This window comes from Anomaloglossus baeobatrachus, chromosome 2, assembly GCF_048569485.1.
Source record: "Anomaloglossus baeobatrachus isolate aAnoBae1 chromosome 2, aAnoBae1.hap1, whole genome shotgun sequence".
Lineage (NCBI taxonomy): Eukaryota > Metazoa > Chordata > Amphibia > Anura > Aromobatidae > Anomaloglossus > Anomaloglossus baeobatrachus.
The window spans coordinates 646,301,521-646,321,725 of NC_134354.1; the positions used below are offsets into that span (position 1 = coordinate 646,301,521).

General features: G+C 45.4%; 1 protein-coding gene across 4 annotated transcripts in view; it reads right to left on the bottom strand.

Moving 5' to 3' along the window:
- SLC39A5 (solute carrier family 39 member 5) overlaps positions 1-20,205 on the bottom strand; it is a 147,754-nt gene that overhangs the window by 89,755 nt on the left and 37,794 nt on the right. For all 4 annotated transcript variants that reach the window (XM_075334418.1, XM_075334419.1, XM_075334421.1 and 1 more), the window contains exons 2-4: positions 16,909-17,202; positions 13,964-14,103; positions 13,598-13,796 (exon numbers count right to left, since the gene is read on the bottom strand). In XM_075334418.1, coding sequence (XP_075190533.1) covers positions 13,598-13,796; positions 13,964-14,103; positions 16,909-17,202 — 633 coding nt within the window. The remainder of the gene's footprint in view (positions 1-13,597; positions 13,797-13,963; positions 14,104-16,908; positions 17,203-20,205) is intronic.

The following is a 20,205-nucleotide window of genomic DNA, read 5'->3' on the forward strand; positions in this document are numbered from 1 at the left end:
CAATTTGCCACTGAAACGCTGCGGTTCTAAACGCAGCATTTCCGCGGTAAAAAACGCAACGTGTGCACACAGCCTAACCTGGGATTCATCCCTATGGGGAATATAAAAATAAGTTTTGGGACAGACAGCTATAAATACTGTAGATGCTTTTAAACCCAGCTTAGTGGAAAGGACAATTCATGATATGTTATGGCCTTATGCCAATATGTTCATAAATGGGACTAGTGAAACTTGTAGTAACATATCGGGAAATTTAATGTGTAATGATTCCTTTGAATATCGAGCAAATGCCAAAACACATGATATTCAAAGGAGCTTTTCAGATAATATTGCTTTTAGTTTTAATATACATAGTAGTGAAAGTGATTATATTTGTGATTCAACGTTTATCCAAACAAACCAAGAAATCAAAATTTGTGGCAAAGTCAATGATAGTGTCCTATTAAAAGCGATACTCTTGGTCATGGTATGGTGTTTTCCGAGTGATCTTCCTCTAGTGCAGACCTGGGCAAGGGGCGGCCCGCGGGCCACATCCGGCCCGCCTACTCTCTGTGACCGGCCCGCCTGGCTCCGGGCGTCCTTGCTGGCCGGTCACTGATGACGACAATATGACCTGTTGTTCGGAGCTCCAGGCTTCGGGCGGCCCGTGGTCAGATTGCCCTCATCACACGCTGCGTGCCGGTGTGCAGGGAACAGAGTACAGATCCTGCAGCGCCGCACAGTTCAGCAGCGGAACGCAGGAATCTGTCCTCTGTTGCCTGCCGGCACTTTCTCTGTGACACACACGCGCGCGCCCTGATGTCGTCAGTACGGCGCATGTGTGTCATTTGAAAAGTTCCCGCCCGGCAGGAGAAGAAGATGCAGCATCCGGGGCCTCTATGGAGAGAGGAAGCAGCTCAGCGGGGGCCCGTGCAAGAGAAGAAGGATGTCAGCGGGAGCCCGTACGGAGGTGCCTGAGGAGGGAAAGGTAAGTGGTGACTAGTAACCAGAGGGGACAATGGGGCGAGTGGAGTGGAGGGGAGGGGGGGGTAACTGGTAAGTAATATTTGGGTGTAGTGATGTAGTATATGGCAATGTAGTTTTACAGGTGTAGTATATAGGGGTCTAGTGATGTATATGTGGATGTAGTGATGTATATTACAGGTGTAGTATATAGGGGTGTAGTGATGTATATGAGGATGTAGTGATGTATATTACAGGTGTATATAGGGGTGTAGTGATGTATATTACAGGTATATATGGGGGTGCAGTGAGGCATATTACAGGTGTATAAAGGGGTGTAGTGATGTATATTACATGTATACATGGGGGTGTAGTGATGTAGTATATGGGGATTGTTTGTGTATATATGTATATTATATATATATATATATATATATATATATATATATATATAAGAGAGAGAAGCCCGTAGCTGCGAGTGGTACTGGAGTTACCTCGGGTACCACGTGCTCTCTCCCCGCCCCCTGCAGCGCCATACCGCCATTACAGGGCCTGATTGCGTTTCTCCGGTACCTGTTTGCATACATGTGACAGGTACCAGAGAAAACACGAGTCTGTGAAATAAAAAGATTTTCCATATTTACCTGCTTTCTTCAGCTCTGCTGCCTCACGCTCCTGACCACTGCTCATTCATTGATTATTCACCAGACTCAGGACCTGGAAGCTGGAGCATTGCGATGACAGCACCGGGCACAGCACCATTGAGAACATCACCGCAGGGACAGGTGAGTATTCTGCAAGCACAGTGACCTCCAGGAGGTCAAAGTTTCCAATGAACTCTGATGACCACCCTGCGACACCCACGCTACAGCTTCATGGGTTCATCAGAGTTCATTGGGAACTGTAACGAGTCCCCGAGATGCTCTGGCTTCCAGGTTCTCAACACACACACACACACACCTGTATACTCACCCAGTGATGCGGTCCCCAGCACTGTCCCTGCTTCCAGCTGCTCACTGCAGTGAATATTCAGTGAGTATAATTACCAGCGATAAGGAGCGGGAGGCAGCAGAGCCAGAGACAACAGAGACAGAGACAGCAGAGACAGCAGCGCTGGAGAGAGGTAAATATAAAAAATCTTTTTATTAAAAAGACCCGTGTTTTCTCTGGTACTTGTCACACTGATGTCACACAGATCACATCTGTGTGCGGTCCGTGTGACACCCGTGCTGCCGGAGAAAAAACGGACATGTGTGCGTGCAGGGCCACGAGGGGTCACACAGTCCGTAACTTACTGTTTGTATATGAAGGGATAGTATATATACTGTATACAGTATTGGGTAAAACTGAGTTAATTATATTAGTACGGCCCTCTAAAACCATCCCAATTTCTCATGCGGCCCCATGGGAAAATTAATTGCCCACTCCTGCTCTAGTGGAATACTGATGATGGAAAATAATCCCTGGGATCAAGGACCGATTGTGATACCAATGTGATATGACTGAAGAATGAGTGTGATTAGATAGGGATCATAATCAAAAGATATAGTAATCCCAGATATTATTTGACCCATCCATAATTCAGTATTAGAGAGAGATGTCCTCTGGCTGACCCTATTTCACTATGACCAAGTCTACGTGTCAAACAGATCTTGAGCAAAACCACAATTATCAGGAACTAACGTTTACAGTTCCACAGTCAGGAAACTTGTGGTTAGTGTAGTGGATAACAGGTGTAAGGAAGCTAGCATGTAAAATTTACGGCTCATTGCAATATCTCCAGGAAAACTGTGGTCGGCCAGTGGTCCGCTGGCAAAATGTGCAGGAAATGTGCAGGAAGCTGCTGGTGCCCCCAGCAGCTTGTGGTCAAGTTACATGAACATGACTCAGCTGTCACATGCTGGTCACCAATTAACCACTCAGAAAACACAACGTACAAAGTTTCTTATAAAAACACCGGACTCTATTAAAGAGATTAGGGAACTCTTCCAGGAAGCTGAAGTGTACGTGCTGCTCCTGTGATGCAAAAGGCCGGGTTCTTCCTTCTCAATAATTGAGTCCCTCCGATGAGAAAGGATTGCTACAACATAACGGTAATGTTGATGCATATTTCTGTTATTGTATAAGATTCTATGACTATAAAGTAGTTTTAATGCCTATGTACCATTGATTATTCATGTGCTATTAAAATAAATAGTATCTTGCTATAAAGAATCTTAGTATTTGTGCCTGATTAGGATATCAGTGAGCGCTTCGTAAGTACGGGCTTTCAGCCCCCTTTTTAGGAGAATTTAGCAAGACACAGACAGATGGCCTTGTGGAGAGATTCAATAAGACCTTAAAGTCCATGCTTAAGAAGGTCGTGGAGAAGGATGGCCGAGATTGGGATTGCCTGCTTCCATACTTTCTCTTTTCTATCAGGGAAGTTCCACAAGCCTCTACCGGCTTCTCTCCCTTTAAACTTTTATATGGTCGACATCCCCGAGGGTTGCTTGACATAGCCAAAGAAACCTGGGAAGCAGAGGTTACCCCCCATAGGAGTGTCATCGAGCATGTGGCCCAGATACAAGAGAGGAAGGCTGAGGTGATACCCATCGTGAAAGAGAGTCTTCTCCGGGCTCAAGAGGCACATGCGAGAGTATATAATCGCTCTGCCCGGGAGACAGTTCAGCCCTGGCGACCGTGTGTTGGTGTTGATCCCTACTGTGGAAAGTAAATTTCTGGACAAGTGGCAGGGACCCTATGAAGTGGTCGAGAAACTGGGAGAGGTGAATTATAAGATCCACCAACCGGGTAGACGGAAGCCCTACCAGGTGTACCATATTAATCTTATTAAGCCATGGCGAGACAGGGAAGCGGTGGAAGCTCAATGTCTAGCTGCCAAGGTGGACACTGATATCGAGGACGTCACAGTGGCAGAGACGCTGTCAAGGGCCCAAAAGCAGCAGTGTCGGGAGTTGCTTTATCAAAATCGAGATCTTTTTTCAGAATTGCCGGGGTGTACACAGGTTGTGGAACATTAAGTTCTGACGGAACCACACGTGAGAGTACATCTGAAGCCGTACCGGATCCCCGAAGCCCGCCGAGAAGTGATCTCAAAAGAGGTGAAGAGGATGCTGAGCCGAGGCGTGATTGAGGAATCAAGAAGTGGCTGGTCTAGTCCTATCGTCCTTGTGCCAAAGCCGGATGGAGAATGGCGATTTTGCAATGACTACCGCAAGTTAAATGAAGTCTCAAAATTTGACGCTTATCCGATGCCTCGAGTCGATCAGCTCATTGAAAGGCTTGGGCCAGCCAGGTATATTACCACTTTTGACTTGACAAAAGGGTACTGGCAAATAGCCCTGTCTCAAGCGACCAAGGAGAAGACTGCTTTCTCTACACCTGACGGATGTTTCCAGTACACCAGGATGCCGTTTGGGTTGCAGGGAGCCCCAGCAACCTTCCAGAGGGCCATGTACCGGATCCTAGCTTCTCATCAGAGGTGCGCTGCAGCTTAACTGTATGATATTGTGATCTTGATCCCTGATTGGGGGAGTCATCTACAGAGGGTCTAGGCGGTGCTGGATGCATTGAGGAAGGCGGGCTTTACCACAAACCCAAAGAAGTGTGCCATAGGGAAGGAGGAGGCCAGGTACCTGGGCTATGTTGTCGGTAGGGGCCTAATCAAGCCACAAGTGAATAAAGTAAAGGCGATCCAGAATTGGCCACATCCACTGTCTAAAAAGCAGGTTAGGGCATTTCTGGGAATCGTCGGATACTACCGCCGGTTTGTAGCGAAGTTTGTTATGAGGGCCGCTCCGCTGACTGATCTCAGGGCTGTGAAGCCATCGGTGGCCAAGTGGACCTCTGAGGCAGAGGTGGCGTTCCAGGACTTGAAGTCTGCTCTGTGTCGGCAGCCAGTCCTGGTGGCACTTGACTTTACAAAGGAGTTTGTGCTTCAGACTGATGCTTTGGTGGTCGGGTTGGGAGCTGTGCTGCCACAGGAAATACATGGCGAGGAACATCCAGTGCTTTACCTGAGTAGGAAACTCTCCTCTTGTGAGAAAAACTATGCCATTGTGGAAAAGGAATGCCTAGCCATTAGGTGGGCAGTGGACTCTCTAAAATACTACCTGCTAGGCCGTAAATTCAGGCTAGGGTCTGATCATGCGCCACTGACATGGTTGAGAAGTAGTCAGGGAAAGAACGCTAGGGTGACCAGGTGGTTTCTAGCCCTTCAAGACTTTGCCTTCCATATAGAGCACAGGCCTGGGAAGTTACATGGGAATGCAGATGCCCTGTCGCGGCTCCCCTGTTTAGTGGTTGATGGTGCCCATGCCCCGGCTTTGGGCAGAGGGGGGGAATATGTGATGTGATCACTGGTGATGTGCACGAGGGGAGATATGTGTCGCTGTGACCAGGGCCGCCACTAGGAATTTCAGGGCCCCATACTGGCAACATTCTCAGGCCCCCTTGGGACTCCGCCCAGGCTCCACCCCAGCTCCGTCTCCACCCCTAAAACCTCCTCCAGTCTCACTGCCCCTCTTGGAAAAACATGTGTAATATATATATATATATATATATATATATATATATATATATATATATATATATATATATATATATATATATATATATATATATATATATATATATGTGTGTGTATATACAGTGCCTACAAGTAGTATTCAACCCCCTGCAGATTTAGCAGGTTTACACATTCGGAATTAACTTGGCATTGTGACATTTGGACTGTAGATCAGCCTGGAAGTGTGAAATGCACTGCAGCAAAAAAGAATGTTATTTCTTTGTTTGTTTTTTTTAAATGGTGAAAAGTTTATTCAGAGGGTCATTTATTATTCAACCCCTCAAACCACCAGAATTCTGTTTGGTTCCCCTAAAGTATTAAGAAGTATTTCAGGCACAAAGAACAATGAGCTTCGCATGTTTGGATTAATTATCTCTTTTTCCAGCCTTTTCTGACTAATTAAGACCCTCCCCAAACTTGTGAACAGCACTCATACTTGGTCAACATGGGAAAGACAAAGGAGCATTCCAAGGCCATCAGAGACAAGATCGTGGAGGGTCACAAGGCTGGCAAGGGGTACAAAACCCTTTCCAAGGAGTTGGGCCTACCTGTCTCCACTGTTGGGAGCATCATCCGGAAGTGGAAGGCTTATGGAACTACTGTTAGCCTTCCACGTCCTGGACAGCCTTTGAAAGATTCCACCCGTACCGAGGCCAGGTTTGACCGAAGAGTCAAGGCTAACCCAAGGACAACAAGGAAGGAGCTCCGGGAAGATCTCATGGCAGTGGGGACATTGGTTTCAGTCAATACCATAAGTAACGTACTCCACTGCAATGATCTCCGTTCCAGACGAGCCCGTAAGGTACCTTTACTTTCAAAGCGTCATGTCAAGGCTCGTCTACAGTTTGCTCATGATCACTTGGAGGACTCTAAGACAGACTGGTTCAAGGTTCTCTGGTCTGATGAGACGAAGATCGAGATCTATGGTGCCAACCACACACGTGACGTTTGGAGACTGGATGGCACTGCATACGACCCCAAGAATACCATCCCTACAGTCAAGCATGGTGGTGGCAGCATCATACTGTGGGTCTGTTTCTCAGCCAAGGGGCCTGGCCATCTGGTCCGCATCCATGGGAAGATGGATAGCACGGCCTACCTGGAGATTTTGGCCAAGAACCTCCGCTCCTCCATCAAGGATCTTAAGATGGGTCATCATTTCATCTTCCAACAAAACAACGACCCAAAGCACACATCCAAGAAAACCAAGGCCTGGTTCAAGAGGGAAAAAATCAAGGTGTTGCAGTGGCCTAGTCAGTCTCCAGTCTCCTGACCTTAACCCAATTGAAAACTTGTGGAAGGAGCTCAAGATTAAAGTCCACATGAGACACCCAAAGAACCTAGATAACTTGGAGAAGATCTGCATGGAGGAGTGGACCAAGATAACTCCAGAGACCTGTGCCGGCCTGATCAGGTCTTATAAAAGACGATTATTAGCTGTAATTGCAAACAAGGGTTATTCCACAAAATATTAAACCTAGGGGTTGAATAATAATTGACCCACACTTTTATGTTGAAAATTTATTAAAATTTAACTGAGCAACATAACTTGTTGGTTTGTAAGATTGCATCTGTTAATAAATCCTGCTCTTGTTTGAAGTTTGCAGGCTCTAACTTATTTGCATCTTATCAAACCTGCTAAATCTGCAGGAGGTTGAATACTACTTGTAGGCACTGTATATATGTGTGTGTGTGTGTGTGTATATATATATATCTATATATATATGTGTGTCCCCCTCCTGAAATATATGTCTTTTTCTTTGTATATATGTCCCCGTTTAGGTATATATGTCCCATCCTGGGCCACTCCTGCTATATACATCCCCCTCCTGGGCACATTCTAGTATATACAGTGCCTTGCAAAAGTATTCGGCCCCCTTGAATTTTTCAACCTTTTCCCACATTTCAGGCTTCAAACAGAAAGATAAAAATGTTAATGTTCTGGTGAAGAATCAACAACAAGTGGGACACAATTGTGAAGTTGAACGATATTTATTGCTTATTTTAAACTTTTTATAAAAAATAAATAACTGAAAATTGGGGCGTGCAATATTATTCATCCCCTGTAAATTAATACTTTGTACTTTTGTTGCAATTACAGCTGCAAGTCTTTTGGGGTATGTGTCTATCAGTTTTGCACATGGAGAGACTGAAATTCTTGCCCATTCTTCCTTTGCAAATAACTGGAGCTGAGTGAGATTGGATGGAGAGCGTTTGTGAACAGCAGTTTTCAGCTCTTTCCACAGATTCTCGATTGGATTCAGGTCTGGACTTTGACTTGGCCATTCTAACACCTGGATACATTTATTTGTGAACCATTCCATTGTAGATTTTGCTTTGTTTGGGATCATTGTCTTGTTGGAAGACAAATCTCCGTCCCAGTCTCAGATCTTTTACAGACTCCAACAGGTTTTCTTCAAGAATGGTTCTGTATTTGGCTCCATCCATCTTCCAATCAATTTTAACCATCTTCCCTGTTGAAGAAAAGCAGGCCCAAACCTTGATGCTGCCACCACCATGTTTGACAGTGGGGATGGTGTGTTCGTTCAGGGTGATGAGCTGTGTTGTTTTTACGCCAAACATATCGTTTGGCATTGTGCCCAAAAACTTCGATTTTGGTTTCATCTGACCAGAGCACCTTCTTCCACATGTTTGGTGTCTCCCAGGTGGCTTGTGGCAAAATTTAAACAACACTTTTTATGGATATCTTTGAAAAATGGCTTTCTTCTTGCCACTCTTCCATAAAGGCCAGATTTGTGCAGTCTACGACTGATTGTTGTCCTATGGACAGACTCTCCAGCATCAGCTGTAGATCTCTGCAGTTCATCCAGAGTCATCATAGGCCTCTTGGCTGCATCTTCTCCTTGTTTGAGATGAAAGTTTGGATGGACGGCCGGGTCTTGGTAGATTTGCAGTGGTATGATACTCCTTCCATTTCAATAAGATCGCTTGCACAGTGCTTCTTAGTGTGTTTAAAGTTGTGGAAATCTTTTTGTAACCAAATCCGGCTTTAAACTTCTCCACAACAGTATCATGGACCTCCCTGTTGTGTTCCTTGGTCTTCATGATGCTATTTGCGCTTTATACAGAATACTGAGACTATCACAGAGCAGGTGCATTTATAGGGAGACTTGATTACACACAGCTGGCTTATATTTATCATCATCAGTCATTTAGGACAATATTGGATCATTCAGAGATCCTCAATGAACTTCTGGAGTGAGTTTGCTGCACTTAAAGTAAAGGGGATGAATAATATTGCACGCCCTAATTTTCAGTTATTTATTTTTTACAAAAAATTAAAATAAGCAATAAATATCAGTCAGCTTCACAATTGTGTCCCACTTGCTGTTGATTCTTCACCATAAAATGTAATTTTTTTATCTTTGAAGCCTGAACTGTGGAAAACGGTTGAAAAATTCAAGGGGGCCGAATACTTTCGCAAGGCACTGTATATACATCACAGGAGGGACTGGGGGCATATGCACATCACAGGAGGGGCTGGGGCTCGGACAGTACTGGTGGTGGCACGGACAACACTAGAGGGGCACAAACAGGACTGGAGACATGAACAGGACTGAGGGGGCACAGACAGCAATTTAGAGAGGGTGGCACACCGCACTGGGAGGGTGGCACACAGCAGTGGGAGGCAGGAGGCTCAGAGCAGAGAGGCCAGGAGGCTCACACCAGAGAAGCAGGAGGCTCACAGCAGAGGGAGGCTCAAAGCAGAGATGCCAGGAGTCTCACAGCAGAGAGGCCAGGAGGCTCACAGCAGAGAGGTCAGGAGACCACAGGCGAGGAAGGCTCAAAGCAGAGAGGCAGGAGGCTCACAGCAGAGGGAGGCGCACAGCAGAGAGGCCAGGAGGCTCACAGCAGAGAGGCCAGAAGACCATAGGCCAGCCCTGATCTAGCTGAAGCAAGACAGGGGCTGGGGTCTGCGGGCGGCCACGCGCAGAGATCAGCACCCCCCCGCCTTCAGCAGAGATCAGTGGGCCCCGGGCAAAGATAAGCGCCGCCCCCCCAGGCAGAGATCAGTGGGCCCCGGGCAAGGATCAGCGCCGCCCCCCAGGCAGAGATCAGTGTGCCCCATGCAGAGATCAGCACCCCCCTTACCCCGGGCAAAGATCAGCGCGGGCCCCGGGCAGAGATCAGCGCGGGCCCCGGACAGAGATCAGCGCGGGCCCTGGGCAGAGATCAGCACCCCCCCTTCCCCCAGGCAGAGATCAGCGCCGCCCCACCCCATGCAGAGATCAGCGCCCCCCCCCCCCGTTACCCCGGGCAGATATCAGCACAAAGGGGCAGAGATCAGCGCCCCCCCAACACCCCCACCCCCCGTCAGAGATCAGTGCGGGCCTGGTGCAGAGATCAGCAAATCTTCGGCTCACAGCGCTTACCTGTCCCGCTGGCTGCTGCGTCTTCGCCATCTCAGCCGCTGTTGCAGGAGTGTAATGAGGTCTCAGAGTGATGACCTCACCTCCTGCTGCACGGCACAGCGATGACACGCTCTGCTCTGCTCCACTGACCCTGCCTCCACTACAGCACTGGCTAATTTGCATGTTCCGTCCCTTCACATGCAAATTAGTCATGTCTGGTAATGAAGCGACACTGCGGGCCCCTCTGCTGCTGCTGCTCCTGTGACTGGGGCCTGGTGAAGAGAAGGGGCCCGTCCTGCCTGAGGCTAAAGATAAGCATTTACCCCGGGCCTGGCCGGGCCCCCTCTCTTCACCGGGCCCCCTACACCAGGCACAGCAGTAATGCTCTGATGGCGGCTCTGGCTGCGACGACTGCAATCAGTGATGTGAACCCGGATGTAGTACTCCAGCATATTAGGTGCTGAGAGGGTTAATTTGTATTACCTGGGCCGGGTTTGGTATGGACAGCTAAAGAGATGGGTGGGATGGCTGTTCACCATATCTCCACCTCGGGGTGTGGTCGCAGAGGTAAAAGCAAGGCCTCTTGACACACTCATGGTTCTGCTTTGTATTTTCCTGTGCTGGAGGAAGTAGTATGTCTTTTGTAGATGGATTGTGGCTGATGATAATAAACCAGGTGAAAATCGACACGTGAGGTGTTCCTGCATCCATCTCCTACTGCTGAGGGAGTGGCTCTACCACACAACGTACCAGCGATCCTGACCAGGTCGTATCGTTGTCGGGATCGCTGGAACGTTGCTACGTGTAACGGGACCCTTAAACTAGAGCTCATGTACGACTCAACCACTGATCCATTCATTCCCTCAGTGGCTGTGAGCTCTGCACTTGGCTTTTTTTGGCCGCCCCAAAGAGGATGAATAAAGCTGCGGTCACTATTTCAAGCTGCTGCTACAGTTTAATATGGGATTTAAAGTGCTGTGTCAGGGACTAAAGGTGGCTTTACACGCTACGAGATCGCCACATATCGGCCGTATGATGGGGGTGGGTGCTATCCCGCTCGACATCGCTAGCATCGGCTAGCGATGTCGCAGCGTGTAAAGCGGCCTTAAAGTTCCACATTCTTTCGATTGGTGCAGTTTTCAATGGTCGGATTCCATCAATTAATAAGTTATCCCTGATACTGTGGATTGGTGATATTGGAGACTCCTGTATTTTACGGCTGATGCTCCAATATAACAGGGATAACGGCTAATGTTGTGTCCGCACGTTGCGTAATTTCATGCGTTTACGCTGCATATTGCACTGCAATGTAAACGCATGCATCCTGCGTCCCCACCACAATCTATGAAGATTGTGCATAATCCATCCGCACGTTGCGTTTGAGAGCGCAGCAATTTCCATGCTGAAATTTTGATCCAAATCGCTGCGCTCATATAAGCAACATGTCACTTATTCCGAGCGCTTTGGATGCTGCTCCTACTCTGTCTATTGGACAGGCAGCATCCCGAGCGCATGAAATCGGCATCTATTCTGTAGACACACTGCATCCATTAGGCCGGTGTCACACTTGCGATTGACTCGCACGAGTGCAATGCGAAAAAATTTTGCATTGCACTTGAACCAATGTTAAGCAATGAGGCAGCTCTGATCTGCTTTTTTTTCGCAGCTCAAATCGGACTGAGAAAAAAAAATCGCAGCATGCTGCGATTTTTAGAGTTTCTCGCACGAGTCACTCCAATGCAAGTCTATGGGTGCGAAAGAAAAAACGGATGTCACACAGACGGCACACAGACCATCCTAGTGAAATGCATTTTTCTAAATACATTTATTGCATTTTGCAGAGAATACTGTAAATGAATGAGGTCGGTTGATGTCAGTCAATCCCTCTCTCTCTGTGGATCGGTCTCTCTCTCGGTCTCTATCTCTCTCTGTCGGTCTCTCCCTCTCACCCCCTCTCTCATACTCACCGATCACGGGCGTGGCGCTGCACGGCTGTCACAAAGCTCCGGCGGCTTTTCCTTTATTGAAAATGCTGGCCGCTCATTATTCCATCTCGTATTCACTACTTTCCATGCCCACTAGTGCCTATGATTGGTTGCAGTCAGACACGCTCCCATGTTGAGTGACAGCTGTCTCACTGTAACCAATCACAGCTGCCGGTGGGCGTGTCTATATCGTGCAGTAAAATAAATAAATAATTTAAAAAAAACGTTGTGCGGTCCCCCCCAATTTTCATACCAGCCAAGGTAAAGCTATACAGCTGGAGGCTGGTATTGGTATTGTCAGGATGGGGATCCCCACGTTATGGGGAGACCTCCACCCTAAAAATATCAGCCAGCAGACGCCCAGAATTGCCGCATCCATTAGATGCGACAGTCCCGGGACTGTACCCGGCTCATCCCGAATTTCCCTGGTGCAGTGACAATCGGGGTAATAAGGAGTTAAAGGCAGCCCATAGCGGCCACGAAGTCCTAGGTTAATCATGGCAGGCATCTCCCCGAGATACCTTTCATGATTAACCTGTAAGTTAAAGAAAATAAACACATACACCCAAAAATCCTTTATTTGGAATAAATGACAAAAAAAAACCCCCACCCTCTTTCACCACTTTATTAAACTCCCCAAATACCCCTCCAGGTCCGACGTAATCCACAGAGGTCCCACGACGCTTTCAGCTCTGCTACGTCGGAAGCTGACAGAGAGCGGCCACACACCACGACCGCTCTCTGTGAGCTCCCCGCAGTAACTGAAGTGAGTCGCGCTCTCAGCGATGACCTCACTCAGGTTACCCGCGGCCACCGCTCTAAGGTGGAGGACTCCAGCTGTGGCCGTGGGGAACCTCAATGACGGCACCGTTGATCGCACAGATCACTTCAGTCACTCAGGGGATTTGCAGTCACCAGTGAGACCTTCACCGGTGACTGAAAATCAGGCCGCGACACACAGACATAGCCGCGGGATGACAATGAAGTCGTGTGAAGTTCATCTGAGTTCATTCTGATCGTGCGGCTCTGTCTGTCTGCTGTCAGCGGGCATGTAGCAAAGCTGAATGGCAGATGACATAGCTGCTGAGAATAAAAACGGATCACATACGTATCACGCACGGATTGCACACGGACTACAACCTAGAGAAAAATCACAGAATCACATTACAGTTGCATTGCACACGATCAACACTCGGGCAGAGCTCATGCTACTTTCTAGCATGAGAATCGGACCGATTTTACAGTCGCAAGTGTGACAGCGGCCTTACGCAGTGTTTCTGCAGCAATTTGAAGCGCACATGCACTGCCAAATCACGGCAGATTTTTCAGCATGAACACTACACAACGTGCGCACATAGCCTTACACGTATTTGCATATAGTTGTATTGTGGCCCCTAGAGTCAGTTCCTCCTGTGGGCCCCAGAAACCCCAGTCCGACCCTGCTGTATGTTTGTTCTTCACTTCCATGGACCCATAGACTTATATGGGTGATTTTTATATAAGGAAATGGATCAGACATGCGTCTGATTTTTTTTTAGCAGGCATATTGTCCACAAACAAAACACAGGCAAGTGTACAGTACCATAAGCTGTAATGGGTACGTGTTTGATCCGTGAAAAACACACATAGAATATATACATTTAAAAGGAACTTCTAAATGAGGTCTGAAAAGGAGCTTTGGTAATTTAGAAATGTGACAAGAGTTCTGCAAATCAGAAGTGACTTACGTCTTCATGCTGATGGACGTTCTCAGACTGATGAAGATTCAGCAAGTGTTGAAGGATGTCAGTGCTTTGCCATTGTGTTTGCAGCTGTTTCACATTTACTCTTTTCCTATCTTGGTGTGTGATTTTTCTGGTTTCTGGCTCTTTTGTTACCGGATGTGGGATGTCATTCTTGAGTGATGTATCTGAGCTGTCATTTCCACTATTATCAAGTGAGAGAAAAAAAAGAAAAGAATTTAGCAGTAGTTATCAATTCTTTTTATAAATATTTGTTAATACTGTCCTGGGCGTTCTAGTTTTCTGATTTCCCTGAAAAATTAATGTCATAGCTTCTATTGATTGTGATGCAAAATGTATCTGCTATTGTACCTGGTTTCCTCGGGGTTTGTGAGGAGTGATTGATGTTCGCTGGCAGAGTGCACATGTATGTGTTTTTTTTCTTGAACATCCAGGATATCCAGATGCGAGACGTGATCATGTCCCAGTTCTCTGTGGTGTATCTCTACAACCTGGGGATATGGAATGGGATGGAAGCAGAGAGGAATAACTTGTTTTTATTTGTTTAGAATAACAATACATTTTAGTTCCAGTCACAAAACATAGTTTTTCCTCTGTAATTTGCACCCAAATTTCATCAACAAATACCCAATGTGAATGTTTAAACCTGGATTTAAAGAAGAACGCCAATGAAATTTTATTTTTTTAATTAAATTTGTATGTATGTGTATGTAGTATAGTATTTGTGTGTTTAATATACTCAACTACCACCGCCTTCTCCGGGATCTAGTGCCGTTCTGCTCCTCTTCTTAGTGACATCACCGCTCTTCAGACTCTCACTGCTACGGTATCAGCATGATCAACTAGTGGCTTTTACGATGTAAGCTCATGGAGCGTCAGAATAAGGTAAGAGACTTCAGCTCACACATAGAATATAGAAAAAGTAGCCAGATAGTCTAAAGCGCGATGGCAACACTGAGGAGAGGAACAGAACAGCATGGATACTGGAGAAAGTGGCGATAGGTGGGAATATTAACGCAGATACACTACAGTACATATACATAGGAGGCTTCTGTAAGATGGCAGTAGATATTCTAGAGAAAGGTTATTATGCAACTAATTAATTTGTTGTATACATTTTTATCTGTCAGGAGTAGAGATGAGCGGACCCGTGGAAGTTCGGGTTCTGCCATACATTAGATAAAGTTCTATTCTGTACCCGAACGTGACCTGAGCCTCATTTGAGGTCACTGATTGGGCAGTTCGGCTCTCCTCCCACATACAGCCAGCCTTCTACAGATCACTTCCAGAGAAGGGAGGGCGGGGTTTTTCATTATTATTATTTATTTATCTTGTAAACACTACATCTGATAACACTGATTTTACCCTCAGTGTCAGCCGTTGAAATACTGCAAGCGGCTTGCACTGGGCCAAGCATTGAGTGTATCTGAGCACAGCGATGCTCACTCAAGTGGTTTGCATGCGTAAAGCACCCGATCGCCGAACCCAATCTGTTTTTATCGTAAAGTCGGTGTTCGGTACAAACACCAAACTTTATAGTTTGGGTCTTCTCATCTCTAGTCAGAAGATATTATAAGTACAGTTGAGCGAACCTGAGGTACGGTTTTCGTACAAACACAGACTTTACAAAAAAATGAAAAGTTCGAGTTGGGTGCTTTACGTATGGAACCACTCGCGTGAGCAACGCTGTGCTCATTTACGCTCAGTGCCCAACCCAGTGCAAGACGCTAGCAGTGTTTGATCGGCTCCCACTGGGGGTAACAACAGTGCGATGTAGTGTGCACCAAACTAAAAAAACAAAGGAAAAACCCTGCTAGTCCACCCCCAGAAGTGATCTGTTTATGGCTGGCTGCATGTGGATGGAGACCCGAACTGCCAATCAGTGACTTCCATTGGGGTTCAGTCCAAATCCGAGTTCCAAACCGAACTTTAACTAAAGTCCAGCTGAACCAAACTTTCACAGGTCCGCTCATCTCTAATTATAAGACACCACAGAATGTCCTGATACATGCCACATGTACATGTGCCATATTCCCAAATGGGGTTTTCTCAGCAACAAAGTTAATTTTAATCAATAGATCTTGTAATAATAATAAGTTCCACAATTGGATGTCTTTAAATAAAATATTAATGTGCTGAGATAATCTTATACATGTGTCCCTGCTATGTACTGTGTAATGGCCGTGTCTGACTGTACAGGGACATGGTCTGATCATACCACAGCTCCTGGGCCAGGGAGGAAGTAAAAGAGTATACAGACATTACAGTACAGGGTCAAAAATAATTCTTTGACGTAAAACAGTTTTTAAAAAGAGGCAGGGAAATGTTTTACCTCACAAAAAATCAACTATAATTCTGTGCTGTAATGTCTATATACTCTTTTACTTCCTCCCCTGCCCAGGAGATGTGGTATATTTAATATATAAGATTATCTCAGTACAGGCAAAAAAAAAATTAAAACACATCCAACTGGTGAACTTATTAATATTACAAGATCTATTGATTAAAATTAACTTTAAAATTCACTTTTTTCATGGATAAACCCTTTAAGGGAAACTTTTCAAATTTTTCTACATCCCCAACACATTTCCATGACTGTGCAGCCCTCTAAAAGATGAGTAAGTTGATCCCTTTTTTCACCCCAAAACAATGCTCCAGCAGTGAGAAATTGAGTTTTGATGTTTTGTATGTACTGTTATGTGTCTGGAAATGCAGTGGGGCGTGACGATGCACTTACAGCTCCTCAGCCACCTATTTTTAGTGAGGTGGTGTGACTTGAAAAATGCAATTTTGGCGGTGTTGTCAACATTTTCATTGTTTCATATTGCATTTTTGGGTGTTGCTGCAACGGAAAATAATTTTAGCAGTACATTTAATTATTTTTTTTTTTACTTTATAGGTTAAATAATTTTATATTTTGATAGATCTGACTTTTTATGGATGTGGATATTCCAAATTTGTTTTTTTATTTCCATATTTTTGGATAGGAAAATGTGGCTGATAAAGATTTCACATTTTCCATATTTGTTTCTTAAAAAAACATTGTACATATAATGATCTCCTATGAAGCCAGTCTGTGGCTGAGCTTCAGAGGAATACCAAGATGGTGCTAACAATAGCCTTCAGCAGAAAATGCTGCAGACTGATGAGTAATATAGGCAAGTTTATCTCCCATTTACTTTTATGATTTTTTTTTTTCTTTACCGTTTCTTTAAACAGTTAACACTGTGTTAAGCCGGTGTGTTTCCTGTTGTATCATGAATCAAACACTATTTCTCAATCATTTTTTCATTCACCTGCACTTCACCAAGTCCCAGGTTTTTCAGCAGTAAAGTGAGTCCTTCATAAGTTAAGGTGTCATTCTCGCCATACAGATGAAACAGCTGCTTTAGATAATATCCTTGTTCTTTTTCAGCCTCCTCCATATAAGATCCATTCTGCATTTCAGTTTCTCTGACCTGCAGAGCCTTTTCTGCTGATTGGTTTCCACTTGAATGGATATTTGGAATATTATCTCTGTCCAAGCATGCAAATAAAGGGCAGGACATCCATAGGCTGAAGAGCAGGAGCCAGGCCTTGTGGAGCTGCATCTGTTAGGACAAACACATACTTCAATGTTGCACAAAACAAAAATGACCAATTGGGATGTATGCTTCCTTTCTTAAAGTGAACCAGTCATGTAAAAAAAACCCACCATCAGGGTATGTGCGTATGCTGAGTATTTGGTAAAGAAATTTTCTGTACCAAACTCTGCACATTGTCGCAAAAAAGGCATGCATTTTTGCTGCGCTTTGGTGGGTTTTTAGTGCGTTTTTTGTGCCATGCATTTTTTTAGTGACGTCAATGGCTGGAAGGGCTACAAAACTCAGGAAAAAAAAATCGCACCAACAATTGACACGCTGCAGATTATTTTCTGCACCAAAATCTGCAAGAAAAAAAAATAAGCAACGTGCGCACCGCACTTCAGAGTTCTCATTGACTTTGCTGGTATAAGGATAGGCATTTTTTTTGTCACAAAACTGCACCAAAAAACGCATAAAAAAACGCACTATGCACACAAAACCTTAACCTGCAAATATGGGGTTCATCTGCAGGTTCATAGCATTCTAAAACTTACCGGTTGCAAAACTGACGGCCTGATTTCCAGGAGTAAATGAGCTTTATTTCTCCCAGGAGTTTCTTGTTTTCAGTCATAGAGGCGCGGCCGCAGCAGCTTCAGTATCACTCAGTATATGGTGAGCAGCAGTGGTCACCATGCCCAGCACTGACTGACAGCTGGCTCTGGAATGAGTCACTGTTGAGCTAGCTGTCAGTCAGTGCGGGGACGTGGTTACATATGCTGCTCACCATGTACTAAGCGGCGACTGAAACTGCTCCGGCCACGCCTCTATGAGTGAAAGCCAGAGGCTGCCGGGAACAATAAAGTTAATTTCCTCTCAGTAGCCATGGCTCTCAGTGCAGTTGCCAAGCAGTTTTAGTGCGCTATTAACCTGCATATACTGTACATCCCATATCTACAGGGTAATAGCGGTTTTACACATGACAGGTTCCCTTTAACTTTAATGTGTCCAGGAATGTGACAATGCTCATCTACCACACTTGTGTACACCCCCTTCTTCCCATAAACATTTTGAAATGGTGTTCAGAGAGTAGGATGTTTTAAGAACATAATTAAATAATCAAAATTACAAACATTGTCATTTTTAGAGACTCTAATAGGCAGTCAGTAAGAAAGTCCAAGTTGCGTTTTTATTTTATGGGGGTGTTTTTTGGAAAGAGTGGGGACTGGAAAGTTTGGCAACAGTTTTGTGGATACACTGGAAAGCCAAAAATTACTACTACTACTAATAACAACATGTTAAGGGGTTATAATTGTAATACAAAAAGACATTATCGGATTATTAACTACAGAATAATAATTAAAATTAGAATAATCTGCACAAAGAACTCATTGGCCTGATGATCACAACCCAATTGACCAAGAGTACCTATCTATCAGTCTGAGGCTGTCCTTTTTATTTAAGAAAACAGTTGTCATTCACAAACTGATGATTTTTCTAAATAACACCTGTTATCAAATATGCTGAGAAGTTTCTCTAATGCCACCCTAAAGGTAAAGTCAGGCTCTAGCTTCAGGCTTGTGGAATCTTGGCATGCAGGTTGTGCCGCTGTCCCAGCCCCCATCGTGAGCTAAACCAGCACTGCCGCACACTTTACTAAGCACTAACCAAATGATAATGATGTTCAGTAACTTCTTAGCAAAGGATGCCTGCTGTAGCGCTGGTTTAGCTAAAAAAAAAAAAAAAAAAAAGTAGCATGAAGTGATAAAACACGAGATTTTGCACTTTCATCGTTAGGTGCGGCCATGGAGCTACCGAAGTATTGAGCCAAGTTTTACTACAAAGTTGGGTAATTTAGCGTGGCATAAGGGACCCTTACTTATAAGCATATTTGATAATAAGTGTTATTTAGAAAAATCATTAGTCTGTGACTTCAAGCTGCTCTCTTAAGGCAACTACAGACTAGTGATAGGCACCTTGTAAGTTATACCTATGATATGTTGAATGTCTTACATTTAAAAGCAGACTCAAACTTGTGTATGTGCAAATTATCCATTGACTCTACTGCAGAAAATTGGGCTCATAAGCTGATAAGCTCATGCCATCTACATCGAGCACAGTGATTGGCTGCAGCAATGATGTTCACTGTAGATGTCACTGCTGCAGCCTGTTAAAAAAAACAACAACCTGGGAGTCAGCACTGGACCCAAGGAGGGTGAGTAATAATTATTTTATAGTTCTTCGACCCTATAGGGTGCTTTACACGCTGCGACATCGCTAGCGATTGCTAGCGATGTTGTGCGCGATAGCACCCGCCCCCGTCGTTGGTGCGACATTTTGTGATTGCTGCCGTAGCGAACATTATCGCTACGGCAGCGTCACACTCACATACCTTGTCAGCAACGTCGCTGTGACTGCCAAACAATCCTCCTTCAAGGAGGAGGTGCGTTCGGCATCATAGTGACATCACTGCGGCGTCACTAAGCGGCCGGCCAATAGAAGCGGAGGGGCGGAGATGAGAGGGACGTAACATCCTGCCCACCTCCTTCCTTCCGCATAGCCGGTGGAGGCAGGTAAGGAGATGTTCCTCGCTCCTGCGGCTTCACACACAGCGATGTGTGTTGCCGCAGGAACGAGGAACAACATCGTATCTCCTATTGGTGCGACATTATGAAAATGACCGACGCTACACAGATCACCAATTTTCGACGCTTTTGCGATCGTTATGCGATGTGTGCTGCCGCAGGAACGTCGAACAACATTGTACCTGTGGCAGCAACGATATTAAGGAAAGGAGGACGTGTCAACGATCACCGTTTTTGAACGATTTTGCGATTGTTGATCGTCACTCCTTGATGTCACGCTGCGATGTGGCTACCGGCGCGGGATGTGCGTCACTAACGACGTGACCCCGACAATATATCGGTAGCGATGTCGCAGCGTGTAAAGCACCCTTATGGCTGTATACCATTTTAAACCAAACAACCCTTTTAATAGTGCTTCTAAAAGAAATAAATAACTTCTAGTTGCACC